At 41.2% G+C, this 22,929-nt stretch overlaps 1 protein-coding gene across 1 annotated transcript in view; it reads right to left on the bottom strand.

Annotated features, from left to right (window-relative positions):
• The window catches only part of rgs12b (regulator of G protein signaling 12b), a 164,283-nt gene that overhangs the window by 62,904 nt on the left and 78,450 nt on the right, over window positions 1-22,929 (bottom strand). The window contains exons 5-6 of the mRNA XM_073047905.1: window positions 12,004-12,173; window positions 6,074-6,166 (exon numbers count right to left, since the gene is read on the bottom strand). Coding sequence (XP_072904006.1) covers window positions 6,074-6,166; window positions 12,004-12,173 — 263 coding nt within the window. The remainder of the gene's footprint in view (window positions 1-6,073; window positions 6,167-12,003; window positions 12,174-22,929) is intronic.

Here is a 22,929-nt window from a genome sequence, read left to right on the forward strand (position 1 = left end):
TCCAAAATTCCTTCTGAAGATGAATCACTCTGTATCAAAACTGTAAAGTACTGAAAACACTAAGCAGTTCAGGCAGTATTTTTAGAGAGAGAAACAGAATTAATGTTTCATGTTAAAAACTCTTCAACAGAACAATCTGTTTCAATCATCTTACACTTCTATCTCTAATCATTCTTTGTACATAATATCTATTTTCTCTCACCTATGCGGTGACTCAACTAGTACAGCTCCTGTCATACAGCGTCAGAAACCCAGGTGCAATCCTGACTTTTCATTTACATTCATTTCAAGAGGACTACAATATAAAAGCAAGGGTATAGTTTTGAGAATTTATAAGGCACTGTTGAGGTCTCATTTAGAGTCTTATGAGCAGTTTTTGGGCCCCTTATCTAAGAAAGGATGTGCTGACATTGAAGAGGGTTCAAAGGAGGTTCACAAAAATTATTCTGGTTTTGAAAGGCTTATCATGAGGCTCTAGGCCTGTACTCACTGGAGCTCAGAAAAATTGGGGGGAAGGGGGTGAATCTCATTGAAACCTATCAAATATTGAAAGGCCACACAGAGTGAACGTGGAGAGGATGTTTCCTCCAGTGGGAGAGTCGAGAACCAGAGGGCACATCCTCAGACTAGAGGGATGTCCACTTAGAACAGAAATGAGGAGGAATTCCTTTACCAGAGAGTGGTGAATCTGTGTAATTTGTTGTAGCAGGCAAAGTCACTGGCTATATTGAAGGCAGAGGTTGATAAGTTCTTAATTCGTCAAGGCATACAGAGTTTCAGGGAGAAGGCAAGAGATCGGGGCTGAGGGGAAAATGGATCAGCCATGATGAAATGGCGGAGCAGACTCAATGGGCCAAATGGCTTTTCTGCACCTAAATCTTATGGTATTGATTAGTATAAATGGACAGTAGATGGTCAACATGGACTCTGAGCTGAAGGGCCTGCTTCCATGCTCTATGTCTCTATGACTTTGGGTCCCTGGAGTAGTGCAAGTAGAAAGTGGCAGGCATAGGAATGACGACAGCTATTGGGCACTGATCTGAGAAACAAGAGGATTTTGAAGCTAAGTGGAATATAGGTTTAGGGGCAGAGGCTAAGACTGAGTGTTGGAGCCTCAAGAGCTGGTAATCATTTAGAAAATGAAAGGAAAAAGTCATTCAGTGTCATGCTCTGTAGCGGTTGCACTTTATTCTCTAATGTTTTCCCTCGTTTCACCTCAATGTACTGTGTAATGAGTCTCACTGTATGAGCATTATGCAAGATGGGATTTTCACTGTAACTTGGTACATGTGATTGTAATAAACCAATTCCAATTCCAGCATCTCGAGAGCTGGTTTGTGGTTAGGATTCGGTAGGGTGCAGGCTATGGTCAGTGGCTGGGACCAGGATGTGATTGAGAATCAGGGGTGGAAGGGGGGAAGTAAAGATGTTGGTATTAGCTGTAAGCTGTGCCAGGCCTGCAAACAAAAATATGTAGAGAAACCAATCATTTATGGCAGTCCCTTCCAATGTAAAACACATCATAATTCTGGGAGTAACCACTGGGAGGACTCAAGTATTGAATTTATTAATCTCAGGTAATCATGTCAGGGTAAGGGGTAGGGTTATCCACCTCCTTTCTCATTCCAGGTGTGCTGCATGATCTTTACTGAACATAGAACAGTACAGCACAGATGTTTTGCTTAACTTTCAACCTGCTCCACGATCAATCTAAACCTTCCATCCCACAGAGCCCTCCATTTTTCTTTCATGCACGTGCCCATCTCAGAGTCGTACCCCGCCACTATGCTACACAATACAGCACAGTACAGCTCCTTGGCCCACAATATTGTGTTGACCTTTTCAACTGCTCCAAGATCAACCTATCCTTTCCCTCCCACATAGCCCTCCATTAATGCTATTGTACAGAGTGTTGGTGAGGCCACTCCTGGAATATAGCAAGCCATTTTGGTTCCCTTATCTAAAAGTGATAGAGTAACATTGGAGACTATAGTAGAAAGGCAATTCACTGCCATAACAAGGTTGTCCTACCAGACAGTTTGACTCTTTCAAGTTATGCAGAACAGTAAGCAGTCCCAAATGTATCTACTTCTACCACCAACCCTGGCAGTGCATTCTATGTACCCACCATCTCTGTGTAAAAACCTACCTCGGACATCCCCCTACACTTTCCTCCTTGACTACAGCTCTGCACTCAGTATTATAATTCCAAGCAAACTCCTAGACCTGGGACTCAACATGACCCTTTGCAACTGGATCCTTGACTTCCTGACCAACGGACTATAATCATATTTCCAGAGATCCTTTGTTTTTTTGTACACAATTTATTTGTTTTTTTTTCTTTCCTCTCATGAATTACCTTCATTCATGCATTAACTCGGCATCAGATATACTATTTTGACAACCATGTTCTCCACCCTATCACAAACATTCCCTCTGGTCTTTCCACCCCTCCTCCTTCAGCATAAACTGAGCTTGTTTTCTCATTTTTCTAGTTCTGATGAAAACTCGTGAACTTCAAAAGGGGTATCTGCTTTTCTCTCCAAAGATACTGCCTGATTTTTAAATCTTTATTTAAAATTTTCTGTCATTTTCTGCACTCTGATCCTATGACTATCACAGGGGTAATAAGTGCTCAGTTGAATTTCCAGCATAAACTGTAACAAGAAAAGTGACCACAATCAATCTATTGTGCTGAAGAAACAGAGTAATGGGGACCCAATATCCACAGCCATTATGTTTTCTTCTATTATTATTCGTTTTCTTCTAATATATCCTGTTAACTTCATAAAGTCATAATCATACAATACAGAAAGGCATTTCGGTCCACCAGCCACTTTGTCCATCTATGCTAGGCCATATCCTTCTATGAAGAGTCTATTCTAAATAAACAGCCTGTTTAAATGCCTCTAAAACTTACTGATTGTATCTAGTCTCTCCACCTCCTCTGGTAGTATGTTCTAGATATCAACTGATCTCTATGTAAAAAACCTTTCCCTTCAGATCACCTTTAAATTTCTTCCCCTCACTTTAAACCTATGCGCAGCTGTTTTTGATATCCATACCATACCCAGAGTAGAAGATTCTGACTCTCTACTCTGTCGCCATATAAACATAACAGCACAGAAACAGGCCATCTCGGCCCTTCTAGTCCATGCCGAACGTTTATTCTCACCTAGTCCCACTGGCCCGCACTCAGCCCATAACCCTCCATTCCTTTCCTGTCCATATACCCATCCAATTTTACTTTAAATGACAATACCAAACCTGCCTCTACCACTTCTATTGGAAGCTCGTTCCAAACAGCTACCACTCCCTGAGTAAAGAAATTCCCCCTCGTGTTACCCTTAAACTTTTGCCCCCTAACTCTCAACTCATGTCCTCTTGCTTGAATCTCCCCTACTCTCAATGGAAAAAGCCTATCCACATCAACTCGATCTATCTCCCTCATAATTTTAAATACCTCTATCAAGTACCCCTCAATCTTCTATGCTCCAAAGAATAAAGACTTACCTTGTTCAACCTTTCCCTGTAACTTAGGTGCTGAAACCCAGGTAACATTCTAGTAAATCTTCTCTGTACTCTCCCTATTTTGTTGACATCTTTTCTATAATTCGGTGACCAGAACTGTACACAATACTCCAAATTCGGCCTTACCAATGCCTTGTACAATTTTAACATTACATCCCAACTCCTATACTCAATGCTCTGATTTATAAAGGCCAGCATACCAAAAGCTTTCTTCACCACCCTATCCACATGAGATTCCACCTTCAGGGAACTATGCACCATTATTCCTAGATCACTCTGTTCTACTGCATTCTTCAATGCCCTACCATTTACCATGTATGTCCTATTTGGATTATTCCTACCAAAATGTAGCACCTCACACTTATCAGCATTAAACTCCATCTGCCATCGTTCAGCCCATTCTTCTAACTGGCCTAAATCTCTCTGCAAGCTTTGAAAACCTACTTCATTATCCACAACGCCACCTATCTTAGTATCATCTGCAAACTTACTAATCCAATTTATCACCCCATCATCCAGATCATTAATGTATATAGAACATAGAACAGTACAGCACATCACAGACCTTTCAGCCCACAATGTTGTGCCGACCCTCAAAACTTGCCTCCCATATAACCCCCCACCTTAAATTCCTCCATATACCTGTCTAGTAGTCTCTTAAACTTAATTAGTGTCTCTGCCTCCACCACTGATTCAGGCAGTGCATTCCACGCACCAACCACTCTCTGAGTGAAAAACCTTCCTCTAATATCCCCCTTGAACTTCCCTCCCCTTACTTTAAAGCCATGTCCTCTTGTACTGAGCAGTGGTGCCCTGGGGAAGAGGCGCTGGCTGTCCACTCTATCTATTCCTCTTAATATCTTGTACACCTCTATCATGTCTCCTCTCATCCTCCTTCTCTCCAAAGAGTAAAGCCCTCGCTCCCTTAATATGACAAACAACATTGGACCCAGTACAGATCCCTGAGGCACACCACTAGTCACCAGCCTCCAACCTGACAAACAGTTATCCACCACTACTCTCTGGCATTTCCCATCCAGCCACTGTTGAATCCATTTTACTACTTCAATATTAATACCTAACGATTGAACCTTCCTAACTAACCTTCTGTGTGGAACCTTGTCAAAGGCCTTACTGAAGTCCATATAGACAACATCCACTGCTTTACCCTCGTCAACTTTCCTCGTAATCTCTTCAAAAAATTCAATATTTGTCAAACATGACCTTCCACGCACAAAACCATGCTGACTGTTCCTAATCAGACCCTGTGTATCCAGATAATTATATATACCATCTCTAAGAATACTTTCCATTAATTTACCCACCACTGACATCAAACTGACAGGCCTATAATTGCTAGGTTTACTCTTGGAACCCTTTTTAAACAATGGAACCACATGAGCAATGCGCCAATCCTCCGGCACCATCCCCGTTTCTAATGACATTTGAAATATTTCTGTCAGAGCCCCTGCTATTTCTACACTAACTTCCCTCAAGGTCCTAGGGAATATCCTGTCAGGACCTGGTGATTTATCCACTTTTATATTCCTTAAAAGCACCAGTACTTCCTCCTCTTTACTCGTCATAGTTTCCATAACAACCCTACTTGTTTCCCTTACCTTACACAATTCAATATCCTTCTCCTTAGTGAATACCGAAGAAAAGAAATTGTTCAAAATCTCCCCCATCTCTTTCGGCTCCACTCCCACAATTTTATATACTGCTATCAAGTTATCCTTCAACTTCCTTTTCTCTCAGGGAAACAAACCCAGCCCATACAATCCCTCCTTATAACTGCTGGATCTGCTGATTTTGATCCACAGACTCTTCAGAAGCTATAAAACTTGGTGGTTAAGGCTGTTTTATTAAGTGTTACAAGAATAAAGAAAATGAGACAAAGAAAAACAAGTCGTGGTCATCTCATATTCAAATGACATAAACCCATTCCAGTGATAAAAAATACACCTATAAAATAGCCAGGTTAAAGTGGCATGACATCTCAAAAAAAATGAGAAGCTTCTAGAAAATACAGGATCAGCTATACTACAACTATTTACTGACCAATTATATGTAAACAGGCGATTATACAAAAATTATAAAAAGCATAGGAAAGTTAAACTAAGAAAAATAATGGTTCTTCATCCTAATCCAATGTAACTAAAGTCTTCTAATCCAGACAACATCCCAGTGACATCCTTGCAATATGCTTGCACTACCCTCTCTACTGCAATCCTATCCTTCATGTAGTGTGCTGACCAGAAATGCACATAGTACTTCAAATGTGGTTTAATCATTGTGGGTGTTATAGTCATCATGGGCCGGACGGGCTGTATTATTCTATGTTAACTAATGTTGTGTGCAATTTCCTTGAGATTTTAATCTGAAAGCACTCACTTAAAATTTCACTGTCTCAAATATCTTCCCTTTCCTCATTCTATCTGCATATGTCCTCCCATGGCACCAGTCTAAATCAAAAACTTCAAGGAAAAGAACATTTATGTGGAAAATAAAAAAACGGTTAATCTTTTAAAATAATTCTCACCTGTTTCTTGTCATGTTGAGGAATTTGGCTGAAATACTCGCAGTTCTGCCAGAATAAGATATTTTCTTCACTAAATTCTTTCTTCAGAAACTCCTTAAAAAAAAAGAAAATTCCCACATTAATAAGTTATATTAACTATAGAAGCAATTCTAGGGAAAATATTGTAATGCACTTTACTTGCAGAGAAATCTTGTACATCTGAACCTTGAAGTTATATACTGAACAGGAGGATAAAATCATGAGTATTACATGACTGTTGCCTTGTAAAGAAATGTTAATCTCCAGCAGAAATGGAAATTCACATGCCAGCTGCCTTTTCTTGCTGTTAGATAGAACTTCCAAATCGCTTGGCGCCATTCATATAAGACAACTGCTACATTTGTTTAACTGACAACATCTCCTGCATTTCCAAGTAATCTGTCATTCATCAGGAGTAAAGAATTTACAACTTTGTTTCTCCTTCTCTTTCTAACTGGCCTGCAGTAACCCAAATTGTGAGACCTTTTGGAAATAAGTCAAAAGGAAAAAAATACTAATTGGAGCCCTCTAAATGTTGACTTTTAAAGTAGAGTCATGGGATGACACAGTAGAGTAGTCACATGGTAGTCAAAGTCACACTGTCACATGGTGTGAGCAGAATCATCTGCAGCTTAACGTGAAAAAGACTAAGGAGCTGGTGGTGGACCTGAGGAGGGCTAAGGCACCAGTGACCCCTGTTTCCATCCAAGGGGTCAGTGTGGACATGGTGGAGGATTACAAATACCTGGGGATACGAATTGACAATAAACTGGACTGGTCAAAGAACACTGAGGCTGTCTACAAGAAGGGTCAGAGCCATCTCTATTTCCTGAGGAGACTGAGGTCCTTTAACATCTGCCAGACGATGCTGAGGATGTTCTACAAGGCTGTGGTGGCCAGTGCTATCATGTTTGCTGTTGTGTGCTGGGGCAGCAGGCTGAGGGTAGCAGACACCAACAGAATCAACAAACTCATTCGTAAGGACAGTGATGTTGTGGGGGTGGAACTGGACTCTCTGACGGTGGTGTCTGAAAAGAGGATGCTGTCCAACTTGCATGCCATCTTGGACAATGACTCCCATCCACTCCATAATGTACTGGTTAGGCACAGGAGTACGTTCAGCCAGAGACTCATTCCACCGAGATGTAACACTGAGCGTCATAGGAAGTCATTCCTGTCTGTGGCCATCAAACTTTACAACTCCTCCCTCAGAGTGTCACACACCCTGAGCCAATAGGCTGGTCCTGAATTTATTTCTACTTGGCATGATTAACTTATTATTATTTAATTATTTATGGTTTTATATTGCTATATTTCTTCACTATTCTTGGTTGGTGCGGCTGTAATGAAACCCAGTTTCCCTCGGGATCAATAAAGTATGTCTGTCTGTCTGTCTGTAGTAGCTAGAGTAATGCTGTTACAGCACCAGTAATTCAGGTTCAATTCCCACCACTGTCTGTAAGGAAATTGTACATTCTCCCCATGACTGCATGAGTTTCCTCCAGTTACTCTGGTTTCCTTCCACACTCCAGACATAGGAGTTAGGGTTAGTAAGTTATGGGCATGCTATTTTGGTGCTGGAAACATGGCAACACTTGCAGACTGCCCGAGCACATCCTTGGACTGTGTCGGTCACTGATGCAAACAACGCATTTCACTGTATCACAAATGAAAGAAAATCTGCAGATGCTGGAAATCAAAGCAACACACACAAAATGCTGGAGGAACTCAGCAGGTCAGACAGCATCTATAGAAAAAAGTACAGTCGACGTTTCAGGCCGAGACCCTGCCAAAAGGGTCTTAGCCCAAAACGTCGACTGTACTTTTTTCCATAGATGTTGCCTGGCCTGCTGAGTTCCTCCAGCATTTTGTGTATGTTGCATTTCATTGTATGTTTTGTTCCAGTTTAAGATGGCGCTGATGAAACATGGTGATGACTTGCTGGCAGTAAAAACAACTATTAATTACTTTATTAACCATACTTCTTGATAACAATCACTGCAATCAATAGCCTGTAACTCACTTTTCGGAGTCAAGCTTTTGAACCGCCTGAACAACCCAGCATTTTTGCAGTGTGAACTGAAATCCCGAAGGTGCAGGACAGTTGTGGCGTGTTATCTACAGGCCAAGTTGAGGCAGTGGACCCGAGAGTGAGGAACTAGCCAAAGTTCAAAGCAACAGAACCGAAACAAGGCAGAGTTGAGGCAGTGGGGCATGGGCCCAAGACAGAACAACCAGCAGAGGTTTGACTGACTTAAGCACCAGGCCGAATTGGAAAGGTTCAGTACGGGCTGAATTGAGGTAAGGCAGCAGGTCCCTGGTCCAAGAGTGATGATCAACCCACTGTTTAGCTGATTTAAGCAACAGGCCAGATTAAAAGGGTCAGGGTGTTAGGAAAGAGGCATGGGAATGGGCCATTGTTCAGCTCGCTGCTATAACGAGATTTAGTCATTTCTACACTGAACTGGGGCTGTGGCCTGCAACTAACAGGCCCCTGGATCAGCTGCAGTGATGACTGGCGTCGTGGCTGTGGGCTCACGTTCATAAATTTTGGTTCTGAGTATTATTTGCTTACTTTTATTGTCTGCACATTGGGCGTTTGATGGTCTTTTGTTTAATGGTTCTATTGCATTTCTTTGTTTTGTAGCTGTCTGTAAGTAGATTGTATATAGTATACATACTTTGATAATGAAGGTATTTTGAACTCTGTATATGCAACAAATAAAGCTAATCTTTAATCTTTAAGAAAATGAGTTGACTTTCTGGCACAGTTGTAAGTCATTCTGAAATAAGATAAATAACCTGAGTACACATAAGCATGCAAATTCCAATCAAAATATCGATCTTTACAGTGCTATGAACTGCCTTTCTTTGTCCATATTTTTAATGACATTTAAGATACCACCAAGTAAATTTGCCGTTTCTGAGAGCTTGATTCATCACGTTGCCTTATCATCTTGTTTTCTAACTAAAGAATTTTTTTCTAAGCATAGCAAAGGATCCTCTTTCCACACAGATGAGGAGCAATTTCAACTTTAAGTTCTGCTTTTAATGTCATGAGCTCACAATGAACTTGTTCTGTGCAAAGAGCTGCATTCATGATTCCCCCTCGGAGAAATTTTAACTCGGCAAATATCATAGACAATAGACAATAGGTGCAGAAGTAGACCATTCGGCCCCTCGAGCCTGCACCGCCATTATGAGATCATGGCTGATCATCTACTATCAATACCCGGTTCCTGCCTTGTCCCCATATCCCTTGATTCCCCTATCCATAAGATACCTATCTAGCTCCTTCTTGAAAGCATCCAGAGAATTGGCCTCCACTGCCTTCTGAGGCAGTGCATTCCAGACCCCCACAACTCTCTGGGAGAAGAAGTTTTTCCTTAACTCTGTCCTAAATAACCTACCCCTTATTCTCAAACCATGCCCTCTGGTACTGGACTCTCCCAGCATCTGGAACATATTTCCTGCCTCTATCTTGTCCAATCCCTTAATAATCTTATATGTTGCAATCAGATCCCCTCTCAATCTCCTTAATTCCAGCGTGTACAAGCCCAGTCTCTCTAACCTCTCTGCATAAGACAGTCCAGACATCCCAGGAATTAACCTTGTGAATCTACGCTGCACTTCCTCTACAGCCAGGATGTCCTTCCTTAACCCTGGAGACCAAAACTGTACACAATACTCCAGTTGTGGTCTCACCAGGGCCCTGTACAAATGCAAAAGGATTTCCTTGCTCGTGTACTCAATTCCCTTTGTAATAAAGGCCAACATTCCATTAGCCTTCTTCACTGCCTGCTGCACGTGCTCATTCACCTTCAGTGACTGATGAACAAGGACTCCTAGATCTCTTTGTATTTCTCCCTTACCTAACTCTACACCGTTCAGATAATAATCTGCCTTCCTGTTCTTACTCCCAAAGTGGATAACCTCACATTTATTCACATTAAACATCATCTGCCAAGTATCTGCCCACTCACCCAGCCTATCCAAGTCACCCTGAATTCTCCTAACATCCTCATCACATATCACACTGCCACCCAGCTTAGTGTCATCAGCAAACTTGCTGATGTTATTCTTAATGCCTTCATCTAAATCGTTGATGTAAATCGTAAACAGCTGTAGTCCCAATACCGAGCCCTGTGGCATCCCACTAGTCACCACCTGCCATTCCGAGAAACACCCATTCACCGCTACCCTTTGCTTTCTATCTGCCAACCAGTTTTCTATCCATGTCAATATCTTCCCCCCAATGCCATGAGCTCTGATTTTATCCACCAATCTCCTATGTGGGACCTTATCAAATGCCTTCTGAAAATCGAGGTACACTACATCCACTGGATCTCCCTTGTCTAACTTCCTGGTTACATCCTCGAAAAACTCCAATAGATTAGTCAAGCATGATTTGCCCTTGGTAAATCCATGCTGGCTCGGCCCAATCCTATCACTGCTATCTAGATATGCCACTATTTCATCTTTAATAATGGACTCTAGCATCTTCCCCACTACTGATGTTAGGCTGACAGGACGATAGTTCTCTGTTTTCTCCCTCCCTCCTTTCTTAAAAAGTGGGATAACATTAGCCATTCTCCAATCCTCAGGAACAGATCTTGAATCTAAGGAACATTGGAAAATGATTACCAATGCATCCGCAATTTCCAGAGCCACCTCCTTTAGTACCCTAGGATGCAGACCATCTGGACCTGGGGATTTGTTAGTCTTCAGTCCCATCAGTCTACTCATCACCGTTTCCTTCCTAATGTCAATCTGTTTCATTTCCTCTGTTACCCTATGTCCTTGGCCCATCCATACATCTGGGAGATTGCTTGTGTCTTCCCTAGTGAAAACAGATCTAAAGTACTTATTAAATTCTTCTGCCATTTCTCTGTTTCCCATAACAATTTCACCCAATTCATTCTTCAAGGGCCCAACATTGTTCTTAACTATCTTCTTTCTCTTCACATACCTAAAAAAAGTTTTTTACAACATATTTCACACTTATAAGATCTTTCAATAAATAATTCTACACTATTGTTAAACCCTTTCTCAGCATACTCACATGCCTATCTGAGAGTCTCTTAAGCGGTCCAGTGCTATCAGTCCCTACCACCATTACATTCCAGCCTCCCTCCACTCTGTAGTAAAAATATTTGCCTTGTCTCCTTTCCCCCTCTCACCTTAAATGCCTGCCCTCTAGTACTAGATATTTCAATCCCAGGAAAAAGATGCACCCTATCTACACTGTCTATTTTTCACATAATTTTATGAACTTCTATCAAATCTCCCCTCAGCCTTTGTTGCTCTAAAAAAAAGCAGCCCCAGATTATCCAACCTTTGCTCATAGCACATTCTCCAAACCAGCCTCCTGAAGGCCAGCAAATCATATGCCTTCATAACCACCTTATCAACTTGTGCAGCAGCTTTAAGAGATCTATAGACTTGCTCCAAGACCCCTCTGTTGCTCCATTCTGCTTAAGCATCCTGTGATTAACCTTCAAGTTCAATCTTCCTGTGCAAAACTACATTTTTCCAGATGAGCTCCAACTGCTACTTGTCAACCTAGCTATAGCATTGTCTCTACATCCTGTTGTAACCTCCTGTTCTACACTATTCACAATACCACCAACCTTTGTAGCATCTGCCTTGAGTTCTCTGACATTCAAAAGATGAACTCTCGGGCAGCATCTATGGAAATGAATAAACAGCTGACGTTTGGTCGTAGATCCTTCATCACGACTGAAAAGGAAGGGGGAAGAAGCCGAAAACTCAACTTTTTATTAATTTCCAGTTGCTGAGTTCCTTCAGCAGTTTGTGTGTGTTGTTTTGGATTTCCAGCATCCATCAATAATGTGGTGTAGATTGCTCACCCTTTTGTGCCTAGGTTCATTTTCAGGTAAAAGTTTACTTACTGAGAAATATCTGATGCCAACTGGATCTTGCAGGAGTCGCTCAAAGGACACAGCCCAGCTGGCTACCTGTCGTTCTGCATATTTCCTGCAGCTTTGGACACTAGGAAGACTGGCATTGCTGTTGATGCTGTTTTCACTGTTGTAATTTTTGAGATCAGCACCATTTAATTCTGTCAAAAAAGATAATAAATGTGTAATGCAAATAGATTTGCATTGTGCCTGCACCAAAGCAAATACAACAGCTGTAAAAACATTTCAATATCAAAATCAAACAATCTCACAACAATCAGCAGAGCCATTTGTCCCAAAGTTCATGTATCAATACTTTTTGAAAGTTACCCAAATTGCTCCATTCCCTTTTTCCACGAAGTCCTGAACCTAGCCAGTTAACATGCATGCAAAGGAACAAAGATTCACTGAGTACACTGACGCAAATCTCCAAGCATTCTTTTCATAAATCTTCATTGTTTGGAAACCATCCTAATCACAAAAAGGATATCACGCAGAAATGTTTTGCTTATCAGGAATACCAAATGGAATCAGGAAGCAACCTACGACCTTGACTAGACGTAGCTAATTTTATTTTCCTCGGTTATAATGGCAAACGTTCTGACAAAGATATAGCTACACTTCAGGTTTGGCAAATATTAAAATCAGAAATTCTACAAAAATTATTAAAAATCAGGAGTAAAAAAGGTTAAGTCAAGTAATGCTTGAAATTTTTTTGTGCTACAGTATGAACGAGTTGTAGAGTAGTAATAAGATCTGGGCAGTGTCACATTTTATTATAATTAACATAACAACAGCATCACTTACCAAGTTCCTGAATTCATTTTGAAATGGGTGACATCTCTCTGTCCCTCGTTAATGCCTATGGCATGTCAAACTGCTGGATAAATGATAAGACTGCAGATAATGGTCTCGTTGGGTGCTTTGCTGTAGCTTGCTGGGTGGTGGGTACTGATTTTTTTTGCTGAAACGGGTGGGGGAGGCTGATAGGTTGATGCTTGCTGCTGCATGCGCAGGGCAGAGGAGGCTTTGGAGCTCTGAAGTCTTTCTGTTGCTCATTCTTTTGGGGTTTTGTTTTTTATGGATGTCTGCAAAGACTAAGTATTTCAGGTTGTGTACGTACTGCATACAGTACCTTGAAAAAGTATTCCGCTCTCAACCTTTTGTTCACATAAATGATATTACAACCGAGGACTTTGATCAATTTAACTGAGAATTTTTGAATTTGTGAATCACATGCTCCTTTTTTCATAGTAGAGCCCAAAAAGCAAGAAAAATTGTAAAGAATGAAAAACTAAAAATTCAAAAACGGAAATGTCAACAGTTCAAAAGTACTCATCCTCCTTGGTTCAGTGCTTGTTGAACCACCTCTCTCAACTACTACAGCCAGTAGTCCTTTGGATAAGTCTCTATTAGCTTTGCACAATGTAACGGAGCAAGATTTACCCATTCCTCCTTACTGCTTCGTGCTGAATCCAAAGAGTTCTACTTTAGTCTCATCGGACTACAAGGCCTTCTTCCACATCTTCAAAGTCTTTATGGGCAAGGATGTGCTTTTCTCTAGCAGTACATGTGCATCAGCAAGGTAACACCATCCCTACTGTAGAGTATGGAGAAGGTAGCATCATGCTATGGAGGTGCTTTTCACTAGCAGGGACTAGAAATCTGGCCAGAATTGATGGGAAGATGAATGCTGCTAAATGCAGAGAGATCCTGGATAAAAACCTGCTAGCCATTGCCAAAAAGCTTAAACCGAGGAGAAAGTTCGTCTTTCATCAGGATACCCAAAGTACACTGACAAAGCAACCATGGAGTGACTTCAAATAAAGACAATTTATGTCCTTGAGTGGCCCAGTCAGAGTCCCAACCTTAACCTGATTGAACATTTCTGACAAGACCTCAAGATTGCTGTCCACCAAACTCCCCAACCAACCTGGCACAGCTTCAGCAATTTAGCAAGGAGGAATGGGCAAATCTTGTTTCATCATGTTGTGTGGAGCTAATAGAGATATATCCAAAAAGACTACTGGCTGTAATAGCTGCAAGAGGTAGTTCAACAAGTACTGAGCAAATACAGATGAATACTTTTGAACAGCTGGTATTTCAGTTTTTGAATTTTTAGTATTTCATCCTATGCTATTTTCCATTTGTTGGGCTCAACTGTGGGGGGAAAAAGGAACAATGTGATTCACAAATAAAAATTCTCAGTTAAAATGATCAAAATCCCTGGTTGTAATACTCATTTCTGTGAACAAAGGGTTGAGGGCTGAATACTTTTCAAAGGCACTGTATTTTCCACAGCATGATCAGGTTTAGTTTTTCTAGCTTTCACATCGTTGCACAAAATGCCAGTGAGGAGACAAACAAATATCACTGTGGAGGTGACATGTCATCTAAAACTTTGACAAACTTCTCTAGATGTATACTGACTGGTTGCATCACAGCCTAGTTTGGAATAAGCAATGCCCTCACTCACCCAAACACTGAACTGTTCCCAACTATCTATGTACTCACTTTCAAGGACTCTTCATCTCACGGTCTCAATTCTTATTGCTGAGTTACTTATTTTTTATTATTTTATTTGTTTTTTCCTTTTGTATTTACATAGTTTATTGTCTTTTGCACGTTGGATGTTCTTCCATCTTGTTGTGTATGGTCTTTCTATAGTGCTTCTTTGTATTTAATTATGAATGCCTGCAAGAAAGTGAATCTCAGGGTTGTATATGGTGACATATACATATTTTGATATTAACTTACTTGAACTTACACTGAGATTTTTGCATCCCCTTTCACTGAAGGTAAGATACTGGCAAACTAGAGAACAGTTAAAGGTATTCCCATATTCAAGAAGGGTGGTAGGGATAAATGCCCCTATTGTATTTGCTTCCACCAGCTCCCCTGGCAGCATGTTCCAGTCACCAACTACTCTGTAGGGAAAAAAAGACCTTATAAATCTCCTTTAAATTTTACCCATTGTGCTGTCAAGCTATGCTCTCTAGTAGTTAACATTTCCATCCCAGGAAAGGACGCTGACCCATCTTTGTCTCCCATAATTTTGTATGTTTCTCAGTCTCTGATGCTCCAGAGATAGCTCTTCAAATTTGTCCAACCTCCCCTTATAGGTATCTAGGTAATCTAGGAAACATCCTGGCGAACCTCTCTCTCTCTCTCTCAAGCCTTTATATTGTCCATGTAAAAGGCTGAGCAGAACTACAACCAGTGATGAGAATTACTATCACTTGGAAAGAAAGGGACAGATTAAGAGGGCAATCAGTAGTTTTCTACAATACTGCCTCACCAATCTCACCAAGGTTTGTTGTTTAGGAGGCTACAAAGAAAATTTGTGAAAACAAGACAGCAGCATATAGATTTTTTATAAGGTCCCGCATGTAAAGTTGGCCCAGAAAATTAGGGCACATGGCATCCAAGGTATGTTTGCAAGCTAAATCCAAATTGGGTTTGTGATAGGAGGCAGAGGGCATTGATTGAGGGCTGTTTATGCAATTTTATTTATTTTTATTTTGAGATACAGCATGGGACATGCCCTTCTAGCTCAATGAGCTCTGCCCCCCAGCAATCCACCCATTTAACCCTTACAATCACAGGCCAATTTATAATAACCAATTAACTTGTTAATCTGTCATTTTTGCACTGTGGGAGGAAACTGGAGGACCTGGAGAAAAACCACACAGTCACGGGGAGAATGTACAGTATCCTTACAGATGGCACCAGAATTGAACTCTGAACTCTGATGCCCAATGTTGTAGTAGTGTTGAGCTAACAGCTACACTACTGTTGCACACCAAGGTAGCATAACAAGAAATATTTTGAGTTGTCTAATTCTGACTGGACTTATAGAGTAAACAGAAGGTACCTTAGAATTGTTGATCTACCAAGAGACCTTGGGTGCAGGTTCATAGCTCCTGAAAATGGCCAACAGCGGATATGGCAGTAAAAATAGGATTGACTTATTCACCTTCAAAGGCAATTTTATGAAGTATGTGATGGGACATTATGTAGCAGCTGTGGAGGCCAGGTCGTTGGGTGTATTTAAGGCAGAGCTTGCTAATTTCTTAATTGGACATGTCATCAAAGGTTACGGGGGGGCGGGGGGGGGGAAGGCCAGGGAGTGGAACTGAGGAGTGGAAAAAATGATCAGCCATGAGATGGGTCAAATGGCTTATTTCTGCTCCTATGTCTTATGAGCTTAATTTACTAACATTAAAATAGTGAGAATAAACCATTGTAGACGCTGAATGTTTTAAAACAGAACATATATCTTTCTAATCATCCTTCTAAATTCTAGCAAGTACAGACCCACAGCCGTCAAATGTTACTTGTTGCATGCCATCTTGGACAATGACTCTCATCCACTCCATAATGTACTGGTTAGGCACAGGAGTACATTCAGCCAGAGACTCATTCCACCGAGATGTAACACTGAGCGTCATAGGAAGTCATTCCTGTCTCTGGCCATCAAACTTCACAACTCCTCCCTAAGAGTGTCAGACACCCTGAGCCAATAGGCTGGTCCTGGACTTATTTCCACTTGGCATGATCGACTTATCATTTAATTATTTATGGCTTTATATTGCTATATTTCGTCTCTATTCTTGGTTGATGCGGCTGTAACGAAACCCAATTTCCCTCGGGATCAATAAAGTATGTCTGTCTGTCTGTCTATCAGAATCCTTTGATTTCCGGAATCATCCTTGTGAACCTCTTCTGGAACCTCTCCAATGCCAGCACATCTTTTCTTAGATAAGGAGCCCCAAACTGTTCAGAATACTCAAGGTGAGTCCTCACCACTGCCTCCTACCAATCCGCCAATGCTCTAACCATGCTTGTAACTTTCTTGTAATACCTTGGGATCTTAACTTGATAAGAAGTCTCATGTGTGGCACCTTGTCAAAGGCCTTATGAAAGTCCAAATATACAACATTTACTGCATCCACTTTATCTATCCTACTTGTAATCTCCTCAAAGAACTCTATCAGGTTTGTCAGGCAAGATATTCCCTTAAAGAGGCCATACTAACTTTGTCCTATCCTGTCCTATGTCACCAAGTACTCCATAACCTCATCCTTTAACAACTGACTCCAACATCTTCCCAACCACTGAGGTCAGGCTAACTGATCTATAATTTCCTTTCTGCTGCCTTCCTCCTTTCTTAAAGGGTGAAGTGACATTTGCAATTTTCCAGTCCTCTGGCACTATGACTTTAATTTTCAATAATTTTTGAAATATCTTTTCTAATGTTCTACAATCTACAATCTCTACCGTTACCTCTTTCAGATCCCTAGAGTGCAGTTCATCTGGTCCGGGTGACTTATGTACCCTTAGGTCTTTCAGCTTTTTGAGCACCATTTCCTTTGTAATAGTAACTGCACTCACTTCTCTTCCCTCGCACCTTTTAACATCTGGCACACTGCTTGTGTCTTCCACAGTGAAGACTGATGCAAAATACTCATTTAGCTCATCTGCCATCTCATTGTCCCCGTAATTATTTCTGCAGCTTCATTTTCTAGCAGTCCTATATTCACTCTCATCTTTTTTTTACATACTTGAAAAAGTTTTTACTATCCACTTTGATATTGTTTGCTAGCTTGCTTTCATATTTCATCTTTTCCTTCTAATGATTCTTTTTGTTGCTCTCTGTCTGTAAGCTTCCCAATCCTGTCTTCCCACTAATTTTTGTTTTGTTGAATGCCCTCTCTTTTGCTTTTACATTAGCTTTGACTTCCTTTGTCACTCTCTTGAGATCCATTACCAACCTGATTTTCCCAATCAACCTTCATGTTGAAATTTCCCATGACTATAAAAACATTGCCCTTTGTTATTTCCCATTGTAATCTGTGGTCCACATCCCAGCTACTGTTGGGAGGCCTGTCTATAACTGCCATAAGGGTCCTTTTATCCCTGCAGTTTCTTAACTCAATCCACAAGGCTTCAACATCTTCATATCCTACGTCACATCTTTCTAATGATTGATGCCTTTTTTTTTACCAGCAGAGCCATGCCACCCCCTCTGCCTACCTTCCTATACCTCCAATGCAACGTGTAACCTTGGACATTCAGCTCCCAACTACAACCATCCTTCAGTCATGACCAGCTGACAATCTGTAATACTGCAACAAAGTCATCCAATTTATTTCTTCTCTCTCTGTGCATTGAGATATAACACTTTGAGTACTGTATTTGCTATCCTTTTTGATTATGCATCCCTAATACACTAGCACTCACTCTGCTGGTTGCAATCTGCCTGCCCTTCCTGACAGTCTGACTGCACGCTATCTTTGCTTCTTTACCATCCATCCTATCCTGAGTCCCTTCACTCCGGTTCCCACCCCCCTGCCAAATTAAGTTTAAATCCTCCCCAGCAGCTCTAACAAACCTGCCACAAGAATATTGGACACCCTCCAGTTCAGGTGCAACCTGTCACTTTTGTACAGGTCATACCTCCCCCAGAACAGATCCCAATGATCCAAGAACTTAAAGCCCTGTCCCCAGCGCCAGCTTCTCAGCCACGTATTAATCTGCCAAATCATCTTGTTTCTACACTCACTGTCATATAACACATGCAGCAATCCAGAAATTACTACCCTGGAAGTCCTGCTTCTCAGCTTTCAGCCTAAATCACTAAATTCTCTTTTCCAGGACGTCATTGCTTTTCCTTCCTAGTCATTGGTACCAATATGTACCAAGACATCTGGCTGCTCTCCCTCCCCCACCAAAATGCAGTGGATGTGATCCAAGACGATTCTGACCCTGGAGGCAACATACCATTCAGGTGTCCCATTCACATTCACAGAATCTCCCGTCTGTTCCCCTGACTACTGAGTCCCCTATCACTACCGCTCCCCTCTGCTCCCTCTTTCCCTTTTGCTCAACAGACTCATGCTCAGTACCAGTAACCTGGTTTCAGTGTAATTCCACTGAGAAGTCATCCCCCACAACTGTATCCAAAACAGATCTACTTATTATTGAGGGGAATGGCCACAGGTTTCTCAGCGCTAACTGTTTATTAACATTTCCATTTCTCCTGACAGTTACCCAATTACTCACCTCCCTGTAACTCTGATCAGTTCTCTCCTTACTCTCCATACAAGCCAAAGGTCATCCAGCTGCTGCTCCAGATCCCTAACACGGTCTTCAAGGAGCTACAGCTGGTTAATTGATAACAACTCATATTGGTAAATTAGTCGCTCAAATCTATTCTCCTGATTTGTGAATTAGACTACATTAATCTGATTAATATTAGCCCTTAACAGATCAGAATAATGATATAACAGAATCAGAATCTGGTTTATCATCATATTGAGAAATTTGGTGTTTTGTGGCAGCAGTGCAGTTCAATACATAAAAAACTATTAGAAGGAGTGGATTGGGACCATTTGTTTTATGGGAAGGATGTAATAGAGAAATGGAGATCATTTAAAGGCAAAATTTTGAGGGTACAGAATCTTTATGTTCTTGTTAGGTTGAAAGGAAAGGTTAAAAGTTTGAGACAGCCATGGTTTTCAAGAGACATTGGAAACTTGATTCAGAAAAATAGAGAGATCTACAATAAATATAGGCAGTATGTTGTGTGTCATATACATTAATGATCTGGATGATGGGGTGGTAAATTGGATTAGTAAGTATGCAGATGATACTAAGGTAGGTGGTGTTGTGGATAATGAAGTAGGTTTTCAAAGCTTGCAGAGAGATTTAGGCCAGTTAGAAGAATGGGCTGAATGATGGCAGATGGAGTTTAATGCTGATAAGTGTGAGGTGCTACATTTTGGTAGGAATAATCAAAATAGGACATACATGGTAAATGGCAGGGCATTGAAGAATGCAGTAGAACAGAGTGATCTAGGAATAATGGTGCATAGTTCCCTGAAGGTGGAGTCTCGTAGATAGGGTGGTGAAGAAAGCTTTTGGTATGCTGGCCTTTATAAATCAGAGCATTGAGTATAGGAGTTCGGATGTAATTTAAAATTGTACAAGGCATTGGTGAGGCCAAATTTGGAGTATTGTGTACAGTTCTGGTCACCGAATTATAGGAAAGATGTCAACAAAATAGAGAGAGTACAGAGGAGATTTACTAGAATGTTACCTGGGTTTCAGCACCTAAGTTACAAAGAAAGGTTGAACAAGTTAGGTCTTTATTCTTTGGAACGTAGAAGGTTGAGGGGGGACTTGATAGAGGTATTTAAAATTATGAGGGGGATAGATAGAGTTGACGTGGATAGGCTTTTTCCATTGAGAGTAAGGGAGATTCAAACAAGAGGACATGAGTTGAGAGTTAAGGAGCAAAAGTTTAGGGGTAACATGAGGGGGAACTTCTTTACTCAGAGAGTGGTAGCTGTGTGGAATGAGTTTCCAGTCGAAGTGGTAGAGGCAGGTTCGATTTTGTCATTTAAAAAAAAATTGGATAGGTATATGGACAGGGAAGGATTGGAAGGTTATGGGCTGAGTGCAAGTAGGTGGGACGATGTGAGTGTAAGCGTTTGGCACGGACTAGAAGGGTCAAGATGGCCTGTTTCCGTGCTGTAATTGTTATATGGTTATACAACTACAAAATATAATTAGAAATATTTAAAAAATCAAATAATTAGTGCAAAAGGAGTGCAGAATAGTGGTGGAGTATTCATGAGTTCATGGGTCATTCAGAAATCTAATGTTGTAGGAGAAGAAGTGGTTCCCAAAATGTTGAGTGTGTGCCTTCAGGCTCTTGTGCCTCCTCCCTGATGGTAGTAGTAAGAGGAGGGCACATCCTACACCACAGCAATGGATAGATTCTGCTAATCCCTCAAAATGTTCAGTTACTCTAACCTTAAGTGGCATCTGGAATTAAATAGTGTTGTAAGTTCAAACAAAAAGCAACTATCCACTGTAATGGCAAGGAAGATCTTGGGTAATGTACACAAATGTCTGTGCTTAGACAATTAATTTTTTTCCAATCCCATCTTCCCTCCTACTGGATGCATTAATTTTTGAACAGTTTGATGTCCTGTTGTGAAAACTTCCGGCAATATTTTGCTTTAGATCTATTACAGTAAGACAAAAGTCATTATTACAACTCCTAAGCTGTAGTGAACAGAGAGAATGCATCAAACTGCAATCAGCCTTCTTACATTAATATTACATGTCAGTATCTAGAACTTGGAAACCTTTAAACTTTTGTTTCCACTTTTACCTTTTCATCCTAAAAATTACTCAAAGCAGCATTTGAGCAATAGTTAAATTAAAATAATCATTTCCATTTCTTAGGCACTGCAGTGAATTCACAGAATATAAACACTGCTTACCTGACTGAACCTGGTAGGATCCAGTGTAATGTTGCCTTGCCAAATATTTTAAATGACTCACTGGAAACCAGCCGACAGAATCCATGCCAGGCTCAACTGGACTTTCTCAGCAACTGGAAGCTAACTACTGTCAGCCTCTGTGACATTTTGAGCATATTTCCTGATTTATTTTTGTAAATCAAGAAAATGCAGCTCATTCTATGAGTGGCTGATAACATACAACGGAATCACTGAGTTTGCCCCTCTGCTTGATGAAAACAATTCTCTTCCTCGAGTCCGCAAATACAGGAAACAGATAGAATGTCAAAGACAAAGCTTTATGAATGCCAACTAAATTATTTAGGAGGAGCTATTCCCTGGTGTTACCAAGGAAACACAAATTATTAATGAACACAAAGTCAGGCAGCATCTATGGAGGAACCTGACTTGCTGACTTCCTCCAGCATTTTGTATGTGTTGCTCAAGTTTTCCAACATCTGCAGAATCCCTTGTGTTTAACTATTAATGAACTTGTGGTAGGGAAAAAAATCCTTGTGAAACAGCACTGATGAAAACCATAAAAATCTTATAAAGCGAGCGGAGTCTGTCAGGACTTGTCTGCAGAGCTGAAGATCGCAGAATGATTTAAAGATAGCTGCTTATGGACTTAACGCCCCCATTTTATAAAGTGAGTGGGGCCTGTTGGGACTCGTCTGCAGAGCCTGTTGGAGATAGTTCCTTGTGGAGTGTACGCACCAGTTTCATAAAGTGAATGAGGTCTGTTGAGACTTGCCTGTGGAGCAGATGATATTCTTGGATTAATAGTAACCAGGGTTAATTACCAAGGGCCAATAAAAAGCACTGAGATCTAAGCGGAGCTGCCATTGTTGGTGTGGGCCAGTGTTAGAATGGTCAGTCTTTGGCTCAACATGCTTTGTCAAGAACAGGCACAGGCTAGAACTTAAGATGTTAGGGGCATAACAAGTGTAGAGAGGATGGTAGTTCAGGCAGTGGAATGCTCCTCCAGTGAGTTGTAGGATTTCAGGGTACCTAACCGTCTCCCTGACTATATCTGCACAAAGTGCACCCAACTTCAGCTCCTGACTGACAAATTCAAGGAACCAGAGCTGGGGCTGGATGCACTCAGGACCTTCATAGATGAACTTTGTACTGAGGTGGTCACACACACAGTGCAGGCTTCAGACAGTAGATAGATGACAATCAAGGGAAGTAAGGGGAGAGCAGGGATCCCCCTCAGATCCCTTTGAATGCTGCTAGGGGGATGATCTATCAGGGCACAGCAGGAGCAGCCTAGCAGTGGCACTGTGGCTAGCTCTGAGGCTCAGCAGGTAAGAGTGAAGTCAGACAGAGTAGAAGATAGAAGACTGAATAATTATGGGGATGAACAGCAGATGTTATGGCCACAAAAAAGCCAGGTGCTGGGGTCCAGGATGTCTCAGAGTAGCTGCAGAAGATTCACAAGAGGAATGATGAGCAGCCAGAGGTCATGGTGCAGATCTTCACCAATGACATAGATAGAAAGGGGGTAGAGGTCCTGCAGAGTGAGTATACTGAGTTAGGAAAGAGGCTGAAGAGCAGGACCTCAAAGGCAGTAATCTCTGCATTATTCCCAATACCATGT

Source organism: Hemitrygon akajei, chromosome 6, assembly GCF_048418815.1.
Source record: "Hemitrygon akajei chromosome 6, sHemAka1.3, whole genome shotgun sequence".
NCBI lineage: Eukaryota > Metazoa > Chordata > Chondrichthyes > Myliobatiformes > Dasyatidae > Hemitrygon > Hemitrygon akajei.